General features: G+C 42.5%; 1 protein-coding gene across 4 annotated transcripts in view; it reads left to right on the top strand.

The window, feature by feature from the left end:
* Positions 1-14,180, top strand: part of KCTD1 (potassium channel tetramerization domain containing 1) — a 212,989-nt gene that overhangs the window by 147,460 nt on the left and 51,349 nt on the right. For all 4 annotated transcript variants that reach the window (XM_025273597.3, XM_025273598.3, XM_025273596.3 and 1 more), the window contains exon 2: positions 13,897-14,075. In XM_025273597.3, the coding sequence (XP_025129382.1) occupies positions 13,897-14,075 (179 nt within the window). The remainder of the gene's footprint in view (positions 1-13,896; positions 14,076-14,180) is intronic.

The following is a 14,180-nucleotide window of genomic DNA, read 5'->3' as shown; positions in this document are numbered from 1 at the left end:
TCCTTTACAGCATGAAAACTGTAAGGAACGGCTTGTTGCAATAAAATCGGAGGAGGGAGACGGCCTCGATGCTGTCTTTACTGCTCATTCACTTTCTTTTTAAGCTGTGCTTTCAGTGTTATCTCTTCATCCATCTGCTCCTAAGCAGGTTTCATCAGTCAACGTCCCCTCTAAAATTTCCGAAGAGACATGTCTCATACCAGGACAATAGTTCAGCTACAAGCACTGTCACCTGTCCAGTGGTCACTGGCCACAGCTGGCTGCTGCCAGATCTGAGTTCCACCACATCATCGGAAGCCGACCCAGAGCATAGACTCACCTCCACTCTTGCTTCATACCACCAGCGGCTCAGATGGGACCCATGTAATAACTAAAACCCAGGATGACCCAAACAGCCAGAATCAGCCTCCATCTTCTGAGAACAGATTCTACCTGGCAGGAGATGTCCCCTGAGTGAGTGAGTGAAAGTTGCTCAGTCATGTCCGACTCTTTGCGACCCCATGGACTATACAGTCCATGGAATTCTCCAGGCCAGAATACTGGAGTGGGTAGCTTTTCCCTTCTCCAGGGGATCTTCCCAACCCAGGTCTCTCACACTGCAGGCAGATTCTTTACCAGCTGAGCCACAAGGGAAGCCCAAGAATACCGGAGTGGGTAGCCTATCCCTTCTCCAGTGGATCTTCCCAACCCAGGAACCAAATCAGGGTCTCCTGCATTGCAGGCAGATTCTTTAGCAACTGAGCTATCAGGGAAGCCTGAGATGTCCCCTAGGAGAAGCATTTTTGGCAAGCCATTCGCCCTCTGGCATGCCTGTCAATACGACACAACACCCATTGGTTCTGGTGCGGAAACATCGAGATGGTAACTCTCACTTGCCCTAATTTTTTTCTTCTATATTACTCAATATTTCTTTCTGAAGAGATGACACTGATGTGGCTTACAAGAGATTCTTACTTTATTAAAAAGCATTTGTTTCCTATCACCAGAATAAATGTTTTCTATTCTGTAAAGGAATCTCAAGTAAGCTGCTTTCAGACCACTCCAGTATCGTAGAATAGTGGCAAGTGAAATAGCACTATGGAAAAAAAATCTCTCTAAAGTAGGCATTCTAGTCATTAAAGCACCATATTTTGTTGGCTGTTTCATCCTGTCAGTGAAGGCAAATAAAAAGCAGTAGTGATTAAAATTTAATCTTCCCTAATCAGCTAGAGAAAATGCTGTGATTATTAAGAAATCTCTCTGTGTTGGGTTCTTTTTTTCTGCTTTTGCGCTCATAGTTTTGAAATGCCTTTCATTTCATGACCAGTTCTTCTTTCTTTCGAAATAATTTTGAATTCTGACCTCCTAAAATGCTAACTTTCTTAAAGCATTTTAATCTCTTACAGTTTATGTTTTTTACAATCACATAATTATTTTTAAAAATGAGGACTGAGAAAAGCATTATACATCAGCTGGGTCAGCTGCATCTGTTATAAATGGGAAAAATGAAGTGAGAAATGACATACTTTGCCAAGGCCACATAACTCATCAGTGACATGCCTCTGACTAAAACTTGGGCCTCCACTCTGTCACATCCTCAGGAAAAAGACTGAATTTAGAAACTTAAATCGATGTCGACACTGTTAGAAACACTGCTGCTGGTATTATCTGCAAAGGTAAATGGAAAAATTAGGAGTATGCTCCTGGTAATGTGAAATTACTAAATACAGATGTGTTGTATTTAAAAATAATGTACTCTAGAGTCTTAAAACCAAGAGTGATTAATTATTGTTTGCTTAAGATTGTCCATAACTAGTTCTCAGGACATTTAAAGCACAATTTAATTCATTTTCTTTATTCCCATGGGGCTCTCTTGTCATCAGGAATTCCCTGTGCATGTATGTGGCTTCTTCCCAAGGCAGACTCTCACTCCTTGAATTGTTCACATCCATAGTGCTCCAAGTAAAAGTGAAAGGGAAAGTTGCTCAGTCTGACTCTTTGTGACCCCATGAACTATACAGTCCATGGACTTCTTCAGGCCAGAATACTGGAGCGGGTAGCCTATCTCTTCTCCAGGGGATCTTCCCAATCCAGGAATTGAACCGGGGTCGAGAGAAGGCAATGGCACCCCACTCCAGTACTCTTGCCTGGAAAATCCCATGGATGGAGGAGCCTGGTAGGCTGCAGTCCATGGGGTTGCTAAGAGTCAGACACGACTGAGTGACTTCACTTTCACTTTTCACTTTCATGCATTGGAGAAGGAAATGGCAACCCACTCCACTGTTCTTGCCTGGAGAATCCCAGGGACGGGGTAGCCTGGTGGGCCGCCGTCTGTGGGGTCGCACAGAGTCGGACACGACTGAAGCAACTTGCAGCGGCAGCAGCAGCTCCGGCATTGCAGGTGGATTCTTTACCAACTGAGCTATCAGGAAAGCCCTCAGTGCCCAAGCCCTGCACCAAATAGTGAGCCATCGTTTCTCACTGAATGAACAAGTGATCAAATGAACTTTTGAACACCCCTATTATGTAAATGAGAGTAAGTCAGTATACTTAAAAACTTGTGTATGTTAATTTTTTACTTTTTAAAGTGCATAAAGGTAAGTGCAGAAAGGCATCTAAGAATCTTAAGAGGAGCTTCCAAGGGACTCAGTTAAGTCCTTGAAAGGAACCTATTTAGCTTTTGACACTGTTGGACAATGAATTTTTATGACCACATCCAAGAAAACAGTGAGTCAAGTTTATTGTTTATTTAGAGACAGATGTGCCCTGTAGTTAGCATCAAGGACTAACAGAGGAGTAAATGAAACGCCAGTTCATTTGTTTCATTTTGGAAAACAGAGATGGGGGCTGGGGAGAGGTGTCTGCTTCCTGGACTAGCTGTCTCTTGTCTTCTGCATGACCACTGACCATCCATCCTTCAAACTCTCAAACCCATTGTCTTTATGCCAAAACAGACTGAATGGAAGAAGGTAGATGGAGCAAGGCAAATCTGTCTTGTGAAAGCCAAGGTGCGGATCACCTAGTAGTGGGGAGTGGTAACCTTACACTGGTACACAATGGCGAGCGTGTAAAATATCACAGTAAATTCATTACTAGATAATTATAGACTAAGCCACTTGACCTCAGAGTCAACTTCCTTCTCTGTGAAACAGTGATAATACTTAACATTGTGCAGGGGATTCTGGTTTCAGACTCGAAGGCCCTCTCTGAGCGTGAGAGAGTGTTTCACTGCCAACCTTTTTGCTGCCACCTGCATCTTCTTGCAAGAAAGCAGGTGTCAAACTGACTTCTGGAAAAGCAGGCAGTATTCATGTGTGGCTTTTATCAGCTTGCTCTTGCTGGGTTTTAGATCTGGAAATCGAGGGGATCCCAGGGCAGGGACAGATGACCAGATAGTTCCCAAGAGTGTAGAAACCGTAGGCTTCTGCCCCTTTCTTTCAGGATCAAACTAAATAGACTTCCATCTCAGCTAAATATGAGCTTACCATGACCTGAGGCTCATTTAATTTTTTGTTCCACACATTTCCTTTCTGGCGAGAAAATAAAAGGAAACTTCACTCCTAAGTTCTGTTCCATTTCTGTATTTCTTCATTCTGTTCTTCATTTTAAAATGTCCACAAAATTCTGATGATGAAAGTAAAATATAACAGCATGCCAAGACTGTACTAATTGATTCAATTGGGCAATATAGTGCTGGGTGTTTTTTTCCTAATAGAATTTTTTTTAAATTTCAGTGTTCAGCATCATAAAGTATAAGAGAAAAAACAAAACCAAAATTTGCCTGTAACATCATTACCCAGTCCTACACCCTACTGATATGTGGGTGCATTTAATTTCAGATATTTTCATTGTACCTACACCTATTTTTGCAAAAAAAAAATTACTTTTCCCTATAGAACTGTTAACAGAGACTGCTTTCACTTTAATGCTATGTTTTAATTTTAAAAAGATAGTAATATCCATAGTTGAGCTATAATGTCTATTTAAAAATACTAGTCTGTGACTTTTTAAGTATATTTGAAACTGTCCAAGAAATCTAATTCAAAAATTAATCCAGCTGTAATAAACACAGCAAAATTCTATCAAAATGTTCTTTTTATAAATTCACTTTGATTTTTGAGGGGAAAAAAAAAAAAGGGCAGAGAAAACTTGGCAAATAATTTTCTTTTCTTGGTCCCAGCTTGATAATCTAATAAGGGAACTTCTTGGATACATATTTCACTATTTGAGGGAAGAAAGCACATTGAGGAGACTCCATATCTGGTAAATATTGTGCGTTAAAGTAGATAAACAGTAGTAAGCCATCCTCCTGGCCCGAGGCAAGAGGAGTAACATTTTGCTATTTCAGATTAGGAAGTAATTACAGATTAATTTAACACAGTTGCTAGTCATTTTGAAACAACTTTGAAGCCTCCTATTTTTTATTTCCTTTTTTTTAATCTGTGAAATTAAGATTTGATCTGAAAACAAAATCAATACAGCTCACGTGCTATTTCATTTTATGAACCTACTGTGATGATCTCATTCTCTACTTCTTTTCATAGGCTTTGTCCAGCTCTCATCTTGTAATGTTCCATCCTATTTTTTTTAATTAAAAATTTTTTTTCTTGATGTAGACCATTATTTTTGAAGTCTTTATAGACTCTGTTACAATTTTGCTTCTGTTTTATGTTTTGGTGTTTCTGCTGTGAGGCCTTTGGGATCTTAGCTCGCAGACCAGGGATGGAACCTACAGCCCCTGCATTGGAAGGCAAAGTCCTAACCACTGGACCACCAGTGATTAGAACTGGTGAATAGAACACTATTAGTGTTATTCACTATTAGTGAATAGAACACTGTTCTGTTCTTCTTTATTTGTACCCCATTATGTAATAGTTTATCAGTGTAAAATGCTGTCTTTCTCATCTATGAGTCTTTACTCCTCAGCTGCTTTAAACGTTCTCTCTATGTCTTGCTGGATCCATAGACATCTCCTCTGTACATGGAGTGTATGGATGTATTAAATTTCATTTTTCATGTGCAGAAGGAAAGAATTCCTTCTGCAGAAATTCCTCTGTCTTTTCTCTGTGCAACATCCTCTTGTGCAACAAGCCATCACCAACATTTTACCCTCTGACGGCTTTACCTCTCTGTAGAGTGGGAAGATTCATCCTGTCTTAGAGATGAGAAAGCTGGAACCCCGTAGGTTTGGTAACTTCTCCAAGATGACCTAAAGACTGAGCCTGAACTCAAACCAGGTCTTCAGATTCCAAAAACCAGGGTTCATTCTCTTGCACACTTGAGATGGTCTGTTTTGGTTTATTTTTTCCAGCTATGTAAAGTTTTCAAAATTGTTTTACCTTAAAAAGAAGGTTTTTTTAAAATCATATTTGTGCAGAAGTTTTTCTTCATTTTATTATATATTTTACAATTTAAGTTAATGTGGGGCTTGATCTGGGGATGAATTAATTTGGAGTGATTTTTGTATAGGCTAGAAAACCAATGACCACACTTGTTATGAATCTCTGAGTCAGGAGTAAGCAGGTTCTGTGAGTTTGAAGGGAGTACTTGTGAATAAAATGAATGGAAGATCTGATATCAAATTTGGATGCTCTGAAGACTTTTTAGCCTACTTCTCCACTGACTTCAGAGATTGACAGAAATAGTCTTCAATTTTGAAATATTGCTCGGGCTTGTTTTTGTTTGTTTGTTTGTTTGTTTGTTTAACCTATGTGAAATTTTAAGAAGCGATTTATTTCTCTCTCTTTCCAGTGTCACTCTGCTATTAAAGTTTGACACATAGTAGGAGCTCAGTCAGGCTTCCCTGGTGGCTCAGGTGGTAAAGACTCTGCCTGCAGCGTAAGAGACCAGAGTTCAACCCCTGGGCGGGGAAGATCCTCAGGAGAAGGCACTGGCTACCCACTCAAGAACCCAGTCAATATTACTTGAATGAAGAAACAATGAGGGCCCTTACAAAATATGCTGGTTTTATGGTTGAGAGTCTCAGCACACAACTTAGGGGATGTTTCTCTATAAGAACCTTTACTGTGAGTCCAGCAAGATGGTGTCAGTTTTAAACTAACCCTCCCAAGGCAACGCCGGATTTCTACCTTAGGAAGCAAGATCCTTGTCTAAGACACTTTGATTACAAGCTGCATGGCCAAAATGGTTGGCTGAGTATCAGAAAACAGAATTAATCAGAACACCCCACTCTCCATGCATTCCATATAATTGAGATGCTACTTGGGTACATATGAGAGTACGGGTGATATAAATACATGTATTTTTAAACCCAGGCTGAATTTTGTGGGAAAAGTTAGGGTTTGTGTTAAATTCCATCACTGCTCTATTGCATGTATCAAATAATATAGGTAAATACTTTACTATTGACACGCTTTTCTGGAAGTATCCCTGAGAAGCGTGTTTCTTTTCCCAGTGAAAGAGATAATATAGTCCAGCCTGATAGTGGAACGTGACATGAGGCAGGGGCATACGTTCTTAACAAATAAAGTCATTAAAACTTTCAGTTTAAACTTCAGCTCATTTGTTCCAGGCGGTGCCCCTGGGGCTCCTGTTTGAACAGCACACAGCAAGGTTAGATCTAGGAGGCACATTTTTCATTAGCTTCTTTTGAAAGATGCCTGCAGTCAAATCCCTTGAAGGACTCTCCTCGCCCAGAATCATTGCTGCTCTGTTGGGTAGGTGAGATGGATGATTAAGGTACAAGGAAGCCGCAGACTGAAAGCAGCTGAGAAATGGAAATTTTAAAGATAAACCGATCAACATGCCTGAAAAATCTATACAGGATAGAAATGAGGGGATGGAGAATTAGAAATAGAATTTCAGGCACCGTTTCATGTCCGGGTATTAGAGTCAGATTTGGGGAATCGGATGCGAGGAAATAATAAGTGTCTTTTTGGCTTTTAAAAGAAGTATTTCACAGTAATTTAAATGACTATCTGGACAGAAAAGTGTTTGGATTGGAGGAGTTTCTTCCGAGATTATTTTCTGGTTTATTTTCTTTTTAAGTAGAACTTAAAAGTCAAGTGAATAAATCTTAGGTGCACGTATGTATGGGCTTCCAAGGTGGCTCAGCCAGCAGTTAAAGAATCCACCTGCCAATGCAAGAGATTTGGGTTCAGTCGCTGGGTTGGGAAGATCCCCTGGAGAAGGAAATGGCAACCCACACTAGTATTCTTGCCTGGAGAAGCCTCATGGACAGAGGAGCTTGGAGGGCTACAGTCCATGGGGTCTCAAAGAGTCGGACACAGCTGAACACACACACATGCGCATACATATGTATATAACTGTTTAACTTCCCAGATCAAGATTCAGGACTTTTTTAGCTCTAAGATTCATTCTTATCCCCTCCTAGCCAGCCACCCACCCTCCCAAAAAGAAGGTGGCCAGTGTTCTGAGCTCTGTCATTGCAGATTCCTTTTGCTGCCTGTAACCTGTTGGGAACGGAGTCATTTGGGATGTGCTTTTACGTCTCAGCTGCTTCTCTGAGACCTAGAGATGTAGTGTGTGCAGCATCCTTACTGCGTGGTTACTCAGCTCTCTTATTTTCATAAAATCAGTAAAGAAGGCAGAAGTACAGTTAGAAGGGGAGACAGAAATGAATGTGTTGGAAGGGATGGGGTCATAAACCATTTGTATTCACTTTAAAATGCCCCTGCTTCTCCCTGAGTGATTAAAGTTCAAGTTTATCATGATTTGGGCCTCCATATATCAAGAAAAATTCAAACAAGGTTTACTGCGCTGTCCTGTCCAACATGACAGCCACTAGTCACACTTAACCTTAGAGTTAGTTGCTCATTCGTGTCCAACTTTTGTGACCCCGTGGACTGCAGCCCACCAGGCTCCTCTGTCCGTGGAATTCTCCAGACAAGAATACTGGAGTGGGTTGCCTCCAGTGTTGCCTCCAACACTTGACCTCCCTACCTTACATTAAACTAGTTAAAATGCATTAAAATTACAAATTTGGTTCCTCAGTCGCACTAGCCACATTTCAGGTCCTCGAATGGCCACACGTGGCCACCCTACTAAATGGTGCAGGTATGGAACATTGTCTCCATTCTTGCAGAAAGTTCTGTTAGCTGCTTAGAAAACTGGCTATGAGTTTCCTTCCTCCTCCTCTTCCCCATTTTCCCATCATAATAATATTCTGGTGGGTTTATTTATATTTTCATTGTAAATTGCCATTTAATTCTGTGGTCCTCAGACCATCATCTTCAAGCTTCCATTTCCTGCACTTTCCCTCCGTACTTGGAAAGAAAACAAGTAGGAGAATTCTCACAGTGTACTGAAATTTTGCTATGAATTTTAATTTCTAGAATGTACCGTGTGGTCTCCTTCCTGCATCCCACAGTGAGCTGACTTCTCACCTATCAGATTTCAGCTTAGACTGTCTCCAGGGAGTCTTCCCCACCACTCCTCCCAGCCCCCAAGCCTGGATTACATGTCCTCGTAGTTAAAACTGCCGCAGTAACCTGGCTTCCCCCTGCCTATTGTACTTGATTGTTTCCTGTCTCCTCTCTCCCACTGAACCAGCTTGCTGAGGCCAGGGACCAGCCTGTCCTGTCCCCCGGGGTATGTGCATCCTTAGGGACACTGCCTGAGACTGTGGAGGGAGGGAACGCTGGGCTACACGAGGAGGGGGCCATAACCGAGTAACTTAACATTAGGATGGGGTTCCGTCCACCAGCCCACCACCCAGGTGAGGAGTCTGTTCCAGAGGAGGAATAATCAGAAACACCACCATTCTGTCTGGCCACTTTGCAAATATACCTCAATGCCCTGAGCTGTTTCTCCAGCAGCGATGTTGGCACATTCAAAACACTTGTGCGCTCTTCTGGTTAAAGTTCATGGTTTTCATCTCATCGGAAGTGATGTTGAAAGACACACACAAACTAATGAGATGATGCTGGGAAAGTGATTAAAGATGGGAAAGTGGAGCTGAAGCATGGTGATAATAGGATAGAAAGTTTTGCCATGTCTGTCTGCAGGCAGCTGTTCTGGGCATCACAGGCCAAATCTCACCAACCCAAATGACCCCATGGGGAGGTGGCTGTATCCAGGAAAGGTAGGAAGCAGGGTAGGTAACAGAAGTCCCAGCTCAGTCCAGCTTTAAAGATGAATTTATCTTTCCGAATGTCAGGAAACATAGAGATTAGAGGCTCAGAGTCGGTGGATCCAGTGTCTCAACAGTGCCAGGGAGGATCCAGCTCAGCCAGCCTGGGTGTTGGCTTCATTCTTAGGCTGGTAGGGAAGTGGCTGCTGCAGGCAGGTGCAGACATCCTATCTGAGACCTCAGTGTCCAGTTAAAGAAGAGAGAGTGCCAGTTCTGGTCACTGGAGAGGGGAGGAGGTAGCCATGGCTGAGTCAACCGAAACGCCTGGAATCAGTGCAACAGATCTGAGTGTCTCCTACAGCGCTAAAACCACCCAGCCCCAAACACGCCCCCCTATCCCCAGCCTGTGGATTTAAAAAGTCCTTTTAGCCTGCACCAATGTGGAAAATACTGAGTGAAAACCCTTTATTCCATTAGCTAATAGCAGTTAATACCTTAGAAATGATCTAACTAAGGGGACAAATGCAGAACACAGAAAACTCCCAGGATGAGAAGACAGAGCCTCAGAGAAGAGCTAGAAGGGCTCATCAAAGACGAATTGTAACCCTTCAAGTCTTACTGGAACCAACAGGAACCTACTGTATCAGATCAGATCAGATCAGATCAGTGCAGTTGCTTGGTTGTGTCCAACTCTTTGCGACCCCATGAATCGCAGCACGCCAGGCCTCCCTGTCCATCACCAACTCCCGGAGTTCACTCAGACTCACATCCATCGAGTCAGTGATGCCATCCAGCCATCTCATCCTCTGTCATCCCCTTCTCCTCCTGCCTCCAATCTGCTCCCAGCATCAGAGTCTTTTCCAGTGAGTCAACTCTTAGCATGAGGTGGCCAAAGTACCGGAGTTTCAGCTTTAGCATCATTCCTTCCAAAGAAATCCCAGGGCTGATCTCCTTCAGAATGGACTGGTTGGATCTCCTTGCAGTCCAAGGGATTCTCAAGAATCTTCTCCAAAACCACACTTCAAAAGCATCAATTCTTCGACGCTCAGCCTTCTTCACAGTCCAACTCTCACATCCATACATGACCACAGGAAAAACCATAGCCTTGACTAGACGGACCTTTGTTGGCAAAGTAATGTCTCTGCTTTTGAATATGCTATCTAGGTCGGTCATAACTTTCCTTCCAAGGAGTAAGCGTCTTTTAATTTCATGGCTGCAGTCACCATCTGCAGTGATTTTGGAGCCCAGAAAAATAAAGTCTGACACTGTTTCCACTGTTTCCTATCTATTTTCCATGAAGTGATGGAACCAGATGCCATGATCTTAGTTTTCTGAATGTTGAGCTTTAAGCCAACTTTTCCACTCTCCACTTTCACTTTCATCAAGAGGTTTTTTAGTTCCTCTTCACTTTCTGCCATAAGGGTGGTGTCATGTGCATATCTGAGGTTATTGATATTTCTCCCAGCAATCTTGATTCTAGCTTGTGTTTCTTCCAGTCCAGCGTTTCTCATGATGTACTCTGCATATAAGTTCCTAACCTACTGTATAGCACAGGAAATTAGACTCAATATTTTATAATAGCCTATAAGGGAAAAGAATCTGAAAAGATAGATGTGTGTGTGTGTGTGTGCACGTTTGTGTGCTCAGTCATGTCCGACTTTTTGTGACCCCATGAACTGTAGCCTGCCAGGTGCCTCTGTCCATGAAATTCTCCAGGCAAAAATTATGGAATGGGTTGCCATTTCCTTCTCCAAGGGATATTCCAGACCCAGGAATCAAACTGGTGTCTCCTACAGCTCGTGCATTGGCAGGCAGAATCTTTATCACTGTGGCACCTGAGAAGACCAGATATATATACATATACATATGTGTGTGTGTGTGTGTGTGTGTGTGTGTGAAATGAAAGTGTTAGTTGCTCAGTCGTATCCAAATTTTTGTGACCCCATGGACTATAACCCGCCAGGCTTCTCTGTCCATGGGGATTTTTCAGGCAGGAACACGAGTCGGTATTCATTCCCTTCTCTAGGGGATCTTCCAGACCCAGGGATAGAACCTAGGTCTCCAGCATTGCAGGGAGATTCTTTACCGTCGGAGCCACCAGGGAAGCTGTATAGATATAGAGATAGATATGTATAGCTGAATGATTTTGCTGTGCACATGAAACTAACACAGCATTGTTACATCTACTATATTTCAGTTAAAAAAATGGGGAGGGGCGGGGGTGGGGAGACTTCTCTGATGGTCCAGTGGCTAAGAGTCTGTGCTCCCAGTGCAGGGGCACAGGTTTGATCCTCGGTCAGGAAACTAGGAGAAGGGGATGACGGAGGACAAGATGGTTGAATGGCATCACCCACTGGATGGACATGAGTTTGAGCATGGCTGGGAGGTGGTGAAGGACAGGGGATTCTGGCGTGCTGCAGTCACAGAGTCACAGGGTTGCAAAGAGTCAGACACAACTGAGCGACTAAGGGAACTAGATCCTGAAGCCGCCACAGAGAGAGAAGATCCTGTGTGCCACAAGATCTGGCAGAGACAAATCAATTAAAAAAAAAAAAAGTCTTACTAGTCTGCCTGAGCCCACCCATTAGGAAACTTTGACCTAAAGGGTTAATCCCCCACTTCCCATCCTCCCCCCACAAGGAAACACTGGTTTAATTTTAAATTTAGCAATATCCATACATATATGATTTCCAGTGTACATGGTATATATTCTGAGAAATCTGGATTCCTTCAACCGATCAGTTACGCTTTCTTTTTTCCTCCTTCTCCGTAGACCTGGCAGTGTTAGAGCTGTGCTGAGTGAGGTCACAGTCTAACTACAGTATTAACCCTGCAAATCTGTTCATTTTCACCCCAGCACCCTGAGGCAGGATATAGAATGTGTCCAATTGAAAAACTATTACAGACGCTACAGTGCTGTGATGGACTGAATTGTAACAGAGACTAGGGGGGGTGTGTGTGTGTGTGTGTCTTTAGCCAAGAAATCATTTTCTAAAAGGAAGTCAGGTAGTACGTAGCTCTTAAAAGTGGATTATATTATTGTACTTTTATGATTGTACTTTTAAAGGAAAAAACGCATTTTCTGACACCCAGATTTTAAAATGCTGTTGACTATTTCAGCCTTCACTGCTTTACATTTCCTACTGACGTGTGTCCTTGTTTTTTTAGTTCTTTTCCCCATCCAGTACCTCTTTCACTTTTCTCTGTGTGTTGCAATCATCCCTTGTGTTTTTTAATATTTATTTTGCATTGTTAAAAATATACAGGAACATACAAAGAATAACACAGTGACCATCTACAAACCTACTTCCCCCAGTTGAAGAAATAAAGCATGAACTCTTTCTATGACTGTTCCTGGGCTCTGTTTAATTCAGCACAGAGAAAAGCACCACACAGATGGTCAACATTTTGAGTAAAAGCTCAGTCACCACCGTAGATGGTAGTTTCATTCACAGTAGATGCGGAGTTTCAGAAGAAACGTGCATTCCCAGTCTTGCCTGGACATGTGGTTAATGCTAACTAGTCCAACAGTTGTGCCCCAGGTAACTCCTGAAGCTGTTTTGGATCATAAAATCTAGGATGTTTTGCAAATTTATATTTCATCATGCTGGGTTTTATGCACAAAAACTAGATGACTTCCCATTTGTAATCTCCATCAAAGGCATTTCTCAAAATCCCTTTATTATGCCTTATCACTGACTCTGCCGCACATTGTTTGCAAACAATCTCTGGCTAAACTGTAAATCTACAAGCACCCTCGTGGCGATCGCCTGGCAGAATTCAGACAAAAGTGCTGTTTGACCTTTTTCCTAATTGTAGATTCTAAATGTTTGACCCCCTTCTTTGAGTGCCAGAGACCTGACTTGACTTGTCTGTGGTTTGGGCTCTAATTTGAAAGCGATTGACCATGTTTGGATGGTGTTTGAAATATTTGTATTGTATCCATGGAAAGGATGGCAGGTTTTATTTTCTCAAGAGTACAGTTTCTTCAGCACATTCTCGTGCCATCGTGTGATGTCCTCTTTCTGCTTCGTTTGCTTCCAGGATATCTTTGCCTGTGGGGCAGCACATTGTGCCCAGCCATGTGCCTCAGCCCCACCTTGGAAATGATCTCTTCTACGAGCTCAGCACGCACAAGAGCGGCTGGCTCATGGCTCCCAAGCACATACCTGGCCACTGGAGGGGACACGCTTTTCAAAGTGTGCCCAGTTCCATAGTCTTCTAGTGAGAGAAGCAGGAACCCAGTGGGTAGATGGGGGTTATTTTTTTGTTTATTTCATCTGTTGACTGATGAATTTCTGGTACCTGTTTACAAGCTTGCTTTGAGTGTGTGAACTGATGGTTAGACCAGTCATGCCCCCTTTTTCCTGATTTGGAAAATAGAAATTGAAGAGACCATTCTGCAGAACCCAAGTGCTGAAGGTCTGTATTTATCCCCAGCCCATAGCAGTAGGGTAGTTTTCCAAGGGAAGGATAAAGCATATGTATTTTATCTGGATGGAGACCGTTTCAAGTATTGATTATCTTTTCATTTGTAATGAATAGTAGTTCTCCACAAGCCATTAACCAGTTGTTAAATGCAAGAATTCATTAGTAAAATAAGCCGTCACAGTGCATGGTTCTATGTGAAATGAACATTAGTTCAGCTCCTTGATTCTGAGCATTGGAAGTTTTCCTTTTCTTTGTCATATATCTTGGAGTTTTTTTATATGCGTGATAGTAAAAGTGCGAGCTTGTTGATTTTCCAGATTTTATTAGTGAACGAATATCAGCGCTAGTCACTGGCTTATTCTGTAGGAGGTATGCATTTCCTTTCTCTCCACTGAATAAAGCAAACATGTCTAAACTTGCTTCTCTCTCTGTAGGACAGTCGGCCCAATATGTCAAGACCTCTGATCACTAGATCTCCTGCATCTCCACTGAACAATCAAGGCATTCCTACTCCAGCACAGCTCACAAAATCCAACGCGCCCGTCCACATTGACGTGGGCGGCCACATGTACACCAGCAGCCTGGCCACCCTCACCAAATACCCCGAGTCAAGGTAATCCGAAAGTGCATGTATTTGATGAGCTAACTGTTCTTCCTTTGACCAGGGCTTTGCAGCGTGGCCTCACTGCGGCCAGGAGTAGAACGTAAAGGCATCACG

This window comes from Bubalus bubalis, chromosome 22 (genome assembly GCF_019923935.1).
Source record: "Bubalus bubalis isolate 160015118507 breed Murrah chromosome 22, NDDB_SH_1, whole genome shotgun sequence".
NCBI lineage: Eukaryota > Metazoa > Chordata > Mammalia > Artiodactyla > Bovidae > Bubalus > Bubalus bubalis.
The sequence above is the reverse complement of the archived record's forward strand: the minus strand, read 5'-3'. Positions and strand labels throughout refer to the sequence as shown.